The sequence below is a fragment of the Filicampus tigris genome, chromosome 2 (assembly GCF_054856515.1).
Source record: "Filicampus tigris isolate MCC_2025a chromosome 2, RoL_Ftig_1.0, whole genome shotgun sequence".
NCBI lineage: Eukaryota > Metazoa > Chordata > Actinopteri > Syngnathiformes > Syngnathidae > Filicampus > Filicampus tigris.
The window spans coordinates 29,049,531-29,062,643 of NC_141218.1; the positions used below are offsets into that span (position 1 = coordinate 29,049,531).

Below are 13,113 nucleotides of genomic sequence, written 5' to 3' on the forward strand. Positions count from 1 at the left end.
CTCGCCCACCCCTACTGTTTACATGAATGCAGTCTGCAGTCTGTCGTCAGTGGTGAGTGTGTGTGTCAATGTATGCTTCAAAGTAAACTATAGTAGAACAACTGAGTGCGCACCCTAGGTCGCACTACCGAAACAATAAGGGCGGTGGGAATGGTGTGGTGTCCTGTTTGTAGATTCTTCTGCATGTTCAATTCATCATGAATAATTGTGTGCACAGTTCACTCACTGACTTCAAAATGTACACTTATTGTCTCTATTGACAATATTATATATTTATATATAAAAATCTAATTTAAAACTACAGTGGAAAAAAGAGGATTTTTTGACTGAGCAATGAAAATACATTTTCAAAATAACTGCCTGAATATTTATTTGACCTGGTTAACGGGACCTCTGTTCCTGAACCTCTGCGAACAGCATCTGCAACTCAGCGGCTGTAGAAAGACACTTTCATCTTTACGCAGGACTGTAACCTGACATCTTTTTAAGAAAAAATATTTTTTTCTGTGTATGAATTCATATACATTATAAATGCTCATTTCATGGAGACGTCACTAAAGATGACGTCATGTCATAACCACGCATAAAAAATGAGCCAATCGAGCCGTGGCTGAATTACCACTATCACCAATGTGCACTTTATGCTTCATGTTTCAAGTGGATTCAATAAAAGTCAAATATAAAGTCAATACTGTTACTTAAAAACAACTGCAGAGTCGATCTCCCCTCTGTCAGCTCTGATCCCTACGCCGGGCTGCGAAGCGAATTTGGGGCTCCTGACGTCAGTGTCGGACGTTTGCGACCTGGAGGTTCAGACCGCGGTCGCATTGCAGAAAAAAAAACAGATAGCTATCCGATCTAGGACCACATTTGACAGTGGCCAAAAACTGACTTACTAAGAAGACATGATGCACATTTTTGGGACAAATAACATGCACTTCAATCGGACACTTATAATTTATTTTCTCAAGCCACGCAGAGCCGCAACATATGGATGGATGAAAGAGCCGCATGCGGCTCCGGAGCCGCGGGTTGCCGACCCCTGCATTAGACATACGATAATGACATATCACATTTATAAGAGTGTGCGAAGATTATAACTGCCCCTACGAAAAAGTCTCAAAACCTATTGAAAAAAAGCGCCTCATATATCCCTGCTAAAAAAAATGCATAGACGCATGGTTTTATTGCATTTTCGTGCTGGTCTTCCTGTTGTCACCAGCAAGACCAGCAGCAAAAGCAGAACAAAGCAGCCAAGATTCAAACAGCTGAACCCTCGGCCACCGGGCAACCCGCTCTATGAACGGGGCCAGCATGTCTTGCTGGTGTCACCAGCTACCAGCAGGGCGACAACAGCATGTTGGTCTTGCTGGGTAGCTGGGGCTCAGTTGCTTGAAGTGTTTGAATCGTAGATGTGTCTATTGTGCTTTTATGTGCTGTCACTAGCATGAACACCAGCACGACCGGCATGCTGCTGTTACTCTGTTAGTAGCTGGTAACACCAGCAATACCAGCACAATAACATAACAAAACCATGCTGGTCCAAGCTGGGTTTTTTTTGTTTTTGTTTTTAGCAGTGAAGTAAAAAAACTAAGAATAATAATAATAATAATTTTCAGACCAATTAAGTGGAATTGAAGCATTTTCGTTGGCACACTTCACTTCACTGCCCTAGGCTATCGTTAGCATTTATCCCCTCTTGTTCCAGATGAGGCAGGTCCGGGCCCAGTCAAGAGCAAGTATGACGCGCTGGACTTTGACACGCTGCTGAAGGAGGCCCAGAAGTCGCTGCACCACCGCTGACTGTCCCGCCGCGCTGGCCCCACGCCACGCTGCGACTGTCCCGCCTTATTAAACGCCGCGCCCCGCAACAGCAGAAAGAAGCGGTACGCACCTCTCCACGCAAAATGTTTACATTTTTAAAAACCGTTGGGAGAAAAGCGACGGTGAAAACGTTTTTTTCGGGGAGGCAAAGGCGGCTACTATGTATTAGCTACGAGACCAGCCACGGCGGTACATCCTGCCGAGAGACCTCCGTAGCAAATCCTCGTTGTGTGTGTGCGTGTGTTTGTGTGTCTCTGTGTGAAAAAAAAAAAAAAATTGGGTGGCGGGCGGCGTGCTATCGCCATAAAAAACAAAAAACAAACTTTGTCTGTGGTTGTTAAAAAAATGGAAAAAAGATACCCGCTTTGTTGGATGTTCTACATGGAAAAAAAACCTGTGGTGTGTCTGCAAAGAGTATAACGTTCAATGTAAAAAGGTTGACAAAAGTTTACAAAAATGAAGATTTTATTTGTTGTTTTGTAATTGTAGTGCTTCCTTGATTTGATCTATGCACCGTTGGGAGTTTATTCGGCTTTACCCGCTGTCACCATCAACGCTAAATCCCGAAACCCCAGGTTTTACCCAGGCGCCCCCTACTGGCCTGTGTTTGTTTAGCGACATGGATACACCCTAAATGCTTTGTGGGAATGTTTCACCTCAAGAGTAAGAGGCTAATGGTTTTTTTTTTTGTTTAATCAGGTTCTTAAAAGGTTTTTAGCATTATCTTTAGCCAGCAAACACTATCAAACAGCACAGCTGTATTTTAAGGTGGTAAAAGTTTGTTAGTTGTAGCCAGTTAGCCTACAGCACATCTCTGTTGTACGTACACTCTCGACATTAGCTTTCTAGCATGACCACAATAGGAAAGACTATGTCCATGGCCTGGGAACGTCCGAGGCTAGACAAAGTGGCTTGGGAGAGGGAAGTCTTGGCTTCCCTGCTTAAGTTGCAGTCCCCTTAACACAATCCCGGATAAGCGAAAGAAGATGGATTCATAATAACATGCTCTTATTCTTGGTGCATGAAATACAGTAGTGCAGGACGTTTCAAGCAAGAACCTGCAAAAACTGCAGCATATGCAAAACTGTGCTACCAGGATCCCGACAAGAAGTCATAAATATGACCATATAACACCACTTCTCCAAACCCTTGATTGGCTGCCGATGCAAATCCATTTCAAACTCTGCCATCTTACCCACCGGTGTCTGTATGGAAACGCACCCTCATACATTAGCGAGCTTCTGAACCCATGCACCTCCACAAGAAGCATCTGGTCCTCCAACACACACTCCCTCCTCCAGCACAGGATTAAGCTTGCCACCATGGGAGACAAGGCCTTCCAGTCAATGGCTCCGCGGCTCTAGAACGCACTCCCAGAGTCTCTTAAGGTTCCTCAAAGTTTGGCTAACTTAAAAAAAAACACCTAAAAAGTTTTCTTTTTGAAATTGTATATTAAAAGCTTATTTGCTTTTTGCCCTCTTTTATAATTTTTTTGAGTCACTTTGATTTCTTTTTTATTTTATTTTATTTAAATCCAGTAGTCTGCTGCAAACTTTTAGTTCCTTAAAGCCCTTAGTTTTAAACATTGTTTATAAACTGTCTGCAGCACTTTGAGATTACTTTGTAATAATAAGTAGCAAAATGGCCGCGCTCGAAGATGGATTAAAACAGGTGGATTTTGCTGCTTGAGTCATATTCCACTAATGCAATATTAATCAGAATGCTGTCTTTAGACAAGTGGAGTGCATAGAACATATTATTGTAAGGAACATTTTTGACTTGACTTCCTCTAGGTATATTTGGCTGTTCTTGAAAGCATTTATGAGTACCCAAAACATTGAAATAAGGCCAATGACAGTGTGATAGGAAGCCTGGTATCAGTATTCACCCATCCCTACTATGAAGGTTAGCTTTATCCATGTAACACAACCATCCATTATCCAAACCGCGTATCCTCACAAGGGTCGCGGGCGTGCTCGAGCCTATCCCAGGTGTCTTCGGGCAGTAGGTGGGGAACACCAGGAATTGGTTGCCAGGGCACACAGACACAAACAAACATTCGCACTCACAATCGTACCGAGGGATAATTTAGAGTGTTCAGTTAACCTACCACTCATGTTTTTGGAATGTGGGAGGAAACGGGAGTTCCCGGAGAAAACCCACGCAGGTACGGGGAGAACATGCAAACTCTACACAAGAAGGCCGGGGCCGGATTCGAACCCACAACCTCTGTACTGTGAAGCGGACGTGCTAACCAGTTGTCCACCGTGCCGCCCTGCAACACAACCACATCGCATTTTTTTGGTAGCATAAGCATTAGCCATATAGTTCAATTATAGAGCACCTGCTTTACATCCAATGTTAGTATTAGCTTTAGCTTTAGCTTACTAATACAATCAGTAAAGGTGGAACATTCCCACATAGAAAGTTGCAGCCTGGTCCACTTTGCCGATGCAACATGTCTTGTTTACATTTAAACAGCAGTCTGTGTCGTTCAGTGGGGGTGAGGGGGTTGTAGGGGTTAGTATGGTTGACAGTGGCGGGGGCGCCATTATGAGAAATAAGTCCCAGTCCCCTTCAAAATGTTCCGACTGACTCGTGTTGGTTTGATTTAATGGAATGTATTGGTCATTCTGAATGTAAACACCCCCTTTAGCGACAGTTTGTTGTGCCCAATGCAGCCAGTAGGAGGCACCGAGAAAAAAAAGGGAAGGGAGCGTTGGAATTAAGCAAGTAAATGACACGGGTGGTGTCAGCCGAGCATCTCTACCTCACGTCCATGCGCCGATGCTCTCGCCGCCGCCATCCTTTATCCTGTCAGGGTTCATCCTCCAAAGCCTCTTCTGCACGCCACCATGTTTGTAGTCTATCTAGCCTCCATTTTGCTATAGCCATCCAGCCTGACCACAGCATAGCTCTGTTTCACACAACACTTAGCATTAGCGTTAGCTTAAAATATCTGCCACGTGCTAACGCCTTGGCCCCAAAAATGGCGGCATGTGGAAGGCGGTTCATGGTTTTGATTTTCTGGGTCCTTCCACAGCTTATCACCTCACACATACACGCACACAAATACGCACACACTGGTACGTTGAATGTTTACATCAAGGTTTACATAGAGAAGCTCTTGTATAAGATAACATATATATATATATATATATATATATATATATAATAGATAGCATGGTCTTATACGTAATGTGTACATAGCACTAAACATGTATTTTATTTGGCGGCGGCGGCGGCAGGATTTTGAGGGAATATTGACGTAACTTGGCACACAAAGTCCAACACTGTTTAAAAAAAAAATACAGTATATGAAAAATCCCTTTAGACGATTACATTTGTTTCGGGTTTTTGTTCCCCCCATCTTGTTGGATGCAATACATAAGAATGGTCACCAGGAGGAAAGTGATCAACGCGTGTACAAAAATCAATAGTAATCTTGCACACTTTACGTCCCAACTGGGATTGAGGGGGTGAAGATACAAGGGGAAAGGGAGAGGGATGATGATGATGATGATGATGATGATGATGATGATGATGATGATGATGATGATGATGATGATGATGAGAGGATGGAGAAATCCCAGTTAGCAGTTGGGAATTTGTGGCAGAACAAATTTGGCTTTAATTCTGATGCACACTTATATCTAAAAGTATTTTCAGTTTGAAATGTACATCCACAAACTTACACACATACAATTACATACCCGTGATCTTACATATATCACTTGCAGTACCAACGCAAACATTCATTCATATGTACACAGAAATGTGCACAATCTTGCAGACACACTTTTTTTTTACACATTTACCTAAACATGCATGCATAAGCGTACAAATATGAACTTGCATTCACAAACTTCAATGTACTGTCCATTCATAAACTTACAAACTCAAAGTTATAAACATTTACATACACAAACATGTATTCATATGAATTTACAGATTTACCTATGAATTTACATATACATGATCTTGCATCAGTATTCATAAACGTACATCCACAATTTACATACATCAATTTACATTAACTTACATACAAGCCATTATATCTTAACTTACATAGATTCATATAAATAGATAATAAATAAACTTTCACCAAGTTACATACAGTAAGTATAATATATCAAATTCATCAATTGGCATAAACCAACGTACACGTCATACCTACTTACTACATACCTACATTCCACAACTTACATGAACCAACACACTTAGATACATAAATGCCCACACATCCACACACATGCAAACGTGCAAGTAAAATTACAGAAATAAAAAAATACCTTTTAATTAAAAAAAAAAACACACATCAATCAATCAATCAGCTCTTACATTAAATCTTACATCAACTTACTTCAACTTGCATTTCAAATGTTTTCACATGTATGCAACATTTGCATTACAGTACAATAATGCACTCTACAAATAATACAATCTCACATAATATATTCCAATTGCATTTTTTTTCTTTTTTTTTAACATTTGACAACTTTTCAACCCCTTGCCATCTCCTCATCGTGTCATCACGTCATCGCGTGATCACGGCAAAGCCTTAAAATCAGCAGGAGGGTCTTCCCCTTCCACACGGCACCCCTCCAATCCAATCCCAACCTCCACTGAGGACGTTTTATTTAAAAAACTCTTTTTCAATAGCCATATTCTAAAAAAGGTATATACATATATATGAATATACGTCAATATATATTTGTGTGTTTGTGTAGATATATCTAGATGCTATACTTTCTTATAGAAAACTTTGATGTTGACCTTTTTTTCCCTCAAGTGTTTTGAGAAGGCACATTTTCAAGTGTAATAATAAGCACTGTCCACTTGGGCTCGTTCCAATCAATCCAAATATGAATAACGATAATATTGAAACCTTCCAAAGGGAAAAGATTCTCGCCACAATGCAATACTTCCTGCTCTTCATTTGGGAAAAGTGGGAGAAAAAACGGCAAGAAAAACTGTAAAACTTGACTCACACACACACAAAACAATAAGTTGGCGGGTTCCATGTTTTCTCTTCACATGCTAAAATGTTGATTTTTTTTTTTGTTTTCTACTAAATCATTTTATCACACAAAATAAACCTTTAAGGATGTCAAATGAGCACTTGGTAGGCAAATGATTCTACATGAAAAAATAAATATAAATTAAATGAAAATAAAAGTCAGAAAAATAAATGTGAGCGTGTGGAACAATATAAGTTAAAGGGCATATGTTTTATTTTGACTTCTAAGGACTATCACACGCACCTGATTCTCTTTTTTTTAACAAAATATGCTACATACTTCTAGTGAGATTTTATATTTTTACATGTTTTTTTTTTTTTTAATTTATGCTCCACTTAGCTTGGATGCTTTTTGAGGTGTTTTGTTCTTGTTCTCTTTTTATTCTCCGTTTTTTTTTTTTTTTTTTTCCTTTGGGTGTGATTTCACGTCAGGTGAAGAATGTGGAGAGGAGAAGGGCGGGGAAAAATGGCATTTCAGTATTTTTGAATTGTTCAAATCTAGTTTCATAGATGTTCTTCTTATAAATTATATTTTAATTGGTGTACATAGTTTCAAACAGGAGACGCTGGCTTCCTTTTAAACTGAATACATTTTTCTCTTCAGAGATTGTTTACATTATGAAACTGTAGAGACGTGCTCCTCATATACTGTATAAAGGACATATATTCATTGATTTGCCTCCAGAAATAAAACCCTAATGAACAGCACTTGCTTGCAGCACTCCTCGTCTTCATTTCAAGTTTTGTAGTTATGACAGTGAACAGCTATGAATGTGCATCAGTCACTACTGCTATTGTGTCATCCCATACACTGCCACCCACAGGCCAACTGTTGTTTGTGCAAAAAAAAAAAAAAAAGGTCTGCGTCACATCAATCACTATAGTCCAGGGGCTGGTAACCTAATATTCAAAGATATTGTGTCACCCAGTGAGATTCATGAAAAAATATCTATATATATAATATTTATTTTCTTGGATTTATGGTTTACCTACCGGGTACCATTTACAATTGCATTTAGAAAAGCATCAAACTACTGTTTGAATTTAAATGAAGTACAAGTTATTTTCCAAAGTCACAGAGAGCCACGGCAGAAGGATGAAAGAGCCAGATGTGGCTTTGGAGCCGTGGGTTGCAGACCCCTGGTATAGTGTAACATCCACTGTGGCGTCACCCCATTAACTGCCAAAATGGGTAAGTCTTGATGAATTTTGAAATGTTCAATTTGTGAATCAGTCACGATGGGTGGTTGAAGGGGGGCTGACGCATCTCTCTCTATATATATAATTTTATGTACAGCGATCCCTCATTCATCGCGGTTAATGGGTGAAAAAACGCGAAGTAGCGTCGGACTTGTTATTATTATGATGATGATTATTATTATATATGATATTTATCGTGCAGTTTTATTTGATTTGCGCCTCTGTTGCGCTGTTGCAAACCCGACATGGTTCCCACACTTCTAAATACTTGTTAAACAATCAATTTAACTTTAAAAATGCAAAATGAATAATGAATACGAAGCTCCAGCCTGTGATAAGAATTTAGCATCGACCACCGCAGCTGACAGTCACGACGGAACATTCACTAAAAACTACGTAAAAGTTTTCATTTTATCATAAAATTGACTTACCTTAACTAGAATGCCATAGTGTAATTTATCAATCCTGCACTTTAAAACGCTTGTCGTCATCACCGTCGTGAAAAGTGAAAGTAAAAACGGCCGCTTCTTCTTCTTCTTCTTCTTGCCGCCTACTTCATTTAAAAACGAAGAAGAAGCCTGGCCACCGGAGAGGGATCATGCATTAACTTTATCTTTGCACAACAACATCAATCATCAAACATCAATAATGTCCTTTGAATAAAATGCTACGCGGGATTGTAGTTAAGGTAAACTGTTTTAAGACAACCTAAGACAAAACTAACAAACACTTTCACACTTTATTTGACGATGTCTAAGTCGTGCCGGCCGGGAGCGCGCTGCGTACACGACATGTAAACACAGCTGTTGTACTGTACTATCCGATTTTTACAAAACTTTATTAGAGCAAACACATTTTGGCCACTAGCAACTTTCCATGAGGCTGCCGTGTGATGTCTCAGTGATGATGATGATGCTCCTCAGTCACACTCACGGCCAATAGTCACTCCATCCAAGTGCAATTGCAAACACCAAAGTACGACATTATAAGTCATTTTTTTCTAAAGTCAAATACGTATCAAATTGTAGTCCTATTTATCCCAGAGAATGAAGGTATGTTCAAGAATGAGAAGCGTAATATTACAAGAGTAAAGTTGTATTTTTTCAATTTGTTATAATGTGACTTTCTTCCCTTGTCAATCTTTGACTTTATTTTTTTTTTTGAATACTTAAACTTGACAGTGATTCTTGTAGCAGTTTCTAAATGAACACGTATCACCAACCACTCGCAGTTTGCAACTAGAAGCACAAACTTCTTTCATACGGTGTTTGTAATTTTGCAACACATATTTTTGCAAAAGTGTGAGTACAATCCACTCTTTTTGCAGAACCGCAAACAAAGCTCACCGCTTCACAATTTGCGAATGATCAACACACGCCTTGCAAAAATGTACACATCTATGGCGATTACTGCATGACACCATTTTGCCAACTGTCTGGCCACAGTGTCACAGGAGAAAAGTGTTTTAGATAATTAGTCCACTTTGCAATCAGCCTGAGCGCGAGAAATAAGCCACAGGTAAGGTGTTGGGTGTGGAGTACAATGGAGGGAGCAGGAAGAGGGAGAATTAGAGGAGGCCGAGGAAAAAGCAAAAGGGAGAGGAGGAAGAGCAGGAGGACAAGAAGGTGAAGGAGGAAGGCGAGCAAGAAAAAGAATTACTGATGACATCAGAGCTGCAATAGTGGACCATGGAATCACCCAGAGGGATGACACCATATAGACGGATTTTTCTCTCTCTCTCCATACAAAAATACAATATCACGAAGGTTTGAAGAGTTAGGCAAGACTTATTTGCTTTTGTGAGAGAACTATGATGTTTTGCCAATATGGCGAAATGTTTTCTTATTTGTGTGGGGAGTTTTGCAAAAAAATAGCCAATAGTTACCAAAAATATGCTTAAACCATCAGAAAAAAACGGTAATACCACACATTTGTGCCTTGAGATACAAGTTCAGAGTTTTTGTAACGTACTGACGTCTCCTCTCGTCGACTCTGCTGGAATGTTTCAAGTGTGTTTGTTTGTGTGCGTGTGCTAATGCATGTGTGGCTATGTAAGAAGAGTGGAAACAAGAGGTGACGCGAGTGTTGGAATTCATCCTGTCAAGTACTTCCTCTCCTGTCCGCTGTCCGTCTTCTTCTTCTCCACTTTGCTGTGACCGCAGCACGTGTACATCAGCAACAACAACGGCACGGTGAAGAGCAAGGAACTCACCAGACATGTCAGGGATAACATTGTGAAGAAGTTTAAAGTGTGGTTAGATTATACAATGATAAAACATAACCGGAACTTTGGACATCTCAAGGAGCACCGTTTTATCCATCATCCAAAAATGGGAAAAGTTATGGCACAACTGCGAACCTACCGTGACATGAGCATGCGCCTAAGCTGACAGAGCAAGCGAGAAGGAAGCAGCCAAAAGCCTCAATGGTCACTGCTGCAGAAATCCACAGCTCAGGTGACAGAATCTCAACACAAGACAACGTCTTGCACTCCACACATCTGACCTGTGTGGAAGAGTGGCAAGAAGATTTTTTTTTCCTGAAAAAAAAAGGCATGAGACGGCCCAGAGCTGGTGTCAAGATGGATGGAGCTAAAAACTGGGCAGTCCTGGAAGAAAGCCTGTTGGAGGCTGAAGAAGACCAATTGGGAAGGAGAGTCATCGTCTAGCCAGAAAACGACCCGAAACATAAAGCTAGAGCTACAATGGAATGGTTGACATCAAACATATTCACGTGTTAGAATGGCCCAGTCAAAGTCCAGACCGAAATCCCATTGAGTGTCTGTGGCAAGACATGAAAATTGCAGTTCACAGACGCTCCCCATCTGAGGTTTTTTGGGGGGGGAGGGAATGGGCAAAAGATGCAGAAAGGTGGGCTCTACATACAAGATTTGGATGCAGGAGTTGTTTGCTGAAAATTTTGAAACCTATGTCTCATTTCCATTCCAATATACAATTATATGCTACTTTGTGCTGGTCTATCCCAAGGGTTGGCAGCCTTTTACACACACAGAGCGGTTTCCACGAAAAAAAAAAATATATATATAATCTCTTCATCTCTTTCCACTTGTAAAATAGTGTGTTGCTTATGTAATCGATGCAGTCATCCATGTTTCAAAAAATTAAATTGTATTTAATAAATGAACACATTTTGAACTCTTATAAAAAAGAAAAGCGCAGAGTTGAAGGTCTCTTTCAAATGAAATAAAAAGCTGAATTTAAATTATCCATCTGGTACAAAAATGCCTTAATCTAAACATACAGTAGAAAAAAGAGCACCATTTGACTGAACAATGAAATAAATATTTTCAAAATAACTGCCTGAATATTTATTTGACCTGGTTAATGGGACTTCTGTTCCTGAATCTCTGCGCATAGTGTCTGCAAATCAGGGCTGTAGGAAGACACTTTCATCTGACTGTAAATGACGTCTTTCAAAAAAAAAAAAAAAAAATTGTGTAAGCGTTCATATGACATTATAAATGCGACCTCGTTCTCTTTGGTGTGTGTGCGCGCCCCTAAAATGACCCGCACACGCAGAAGAAGAGACGGTCACTCACGACGTTGTGTTTCCGGAAGTAAATGTGGTTTAGTGTGTTGGGGCATTTCGACAGTGGAGCGATTTGGTCAGAGGTAGAAATACAGTATTTGGGGGAAATGATGAGGCGAGGCTTTTTCGATCTCATTTCATGGAGACGTCACGTAACCGCGCGTAAAAAAATGAGCCAATCGAGCAGTGGCTGAATTACCACTATCACCATAAATGTGCATTTTACCTTAATTATTGTTTCAAGTGGGATTAAAGTCAAATATAAAGTCAATAGTCACTCAAAACAACTTCAGAGTCACTGTCAGCACCAGTTGAATCATTTTTTAAATACAAATAATATTTTGGAGAAATATCAATCTGGTTTTAGGATGAACCACAGTACGGAGACTGCTCTTTTAAGGATCTTAAATGATATTAGGTGCACTGCAGACGTGAGAAAACTCACAGTCTTGGTGCTACTGGATCTAAGCGCTGCTTTTGATACAGTAGATCACCAAATTTTATTAAATAGACTTAAAAATCTAGTGGGCATCTCTGGTACTGTTTTTGACTGGTTTTATTCCTATCTCACAGACCGATATTTCTTTGTAAGTATGGATACTTGTTCCTCTAAAACTCATGAAATTAAATGTGGGGTTCCTCAAGGTTCGATTTTAGGCCCCTTACTTTTTAATCTTTATATGCTTCCCCTCGGGGATGTCATCAGGGGACACGGCATCAGCTTTCACAGCTATGCTGATGACACGCAGCTGTATATTGCCGTGTCTCCTGATGACACAGGACCCATTGATACCCTTTTAAATTGCATTTTAGATATCAAGTCATGGATGGCAGATAATTTCCTACAGCTCAATCAGGACAAGACTGAGGTTTTAGTTATCGGTCCCGAAGGTCAGAGAGAGAAGCTTTTACCAAAACTACACATTTTTAATCCCTCACACTGTGTGAAGAACCTTGGCGTCATTTTTGACTCTGAGCTCAGTTTTATTCCTCATATTAAAAATGTAACCAAGATTGGTTTTTATCACCTTAAGAATATCGCCAGAGTCCGCCCGTTTCTCTCTCAGGCTAACACGGAAGTGCTGATGCATGCCTTTATTTCCTGTCGTTTAGATTACTGTAATGCCCTGCTCTCTGGCCTCCCGAAAAAGAGCATTTCACCACTGCAACTACTGCAGAATTCGGCCGCTCGGGTGCTGACGAGAACCAGAGGGCGGGAGCACATTACGCCAGTTTTGAAATTGCTGCATTGGCTCCCTGTGTGTTTCAGGATCGATTTTAAAGTACTTTTATTAGTTTATAAATGTGTTAATGGTCTTGGGCCATCTTATTTATCTGATTTGCTTTTATCATACCAGCCCTCGCGGATCCTGAGGTCCTCTGGCGCCGGCCTTTTATTTATTCCAAGGGTGAGGACCAGAATGCATGGCGAGGCTGCATTCAGCCGTTTTGGTCCTCACCTTTGGAATAGCCTGCCAGAGGATGTCAGGTCTGCAGAGACTGTTGATATTTTTAAGAGG

At 40.3% G+C, this 13,113-nt stretch overlaps 1 protein-coding gene across 5 annotated transcripts in view; it reads left to right on the forward strand.

Moving 5' to 3' along the window:
- Window positions 1-7,552, forward strand: part of ppargc1b (peroxisome proliferator-activated receptor gamma, coactivator 1 beta) — a 100,263-nt gene extending 92,711 nt beyond the window's left edge. For all 5 annotated transcript variants that reach the window (XM_086023323.1, XM_086023320.1, XM_086023324.1 and 2 more), the window contains one exon: window positions 1,709-7,552. In XM_086023323.1, the coding sequence (XP_085879449.1) occupies window positions 1,709-1,803 (95 nt within the window). In that variant the 3' untranslated portion in view covers window positions 1,804-7,552. The remainder of the gene's footprint in view (window positions 1-1,708) is intronic.
- Window positions 7,553-13,113: the final 5,561 nt, after the last annotated feature.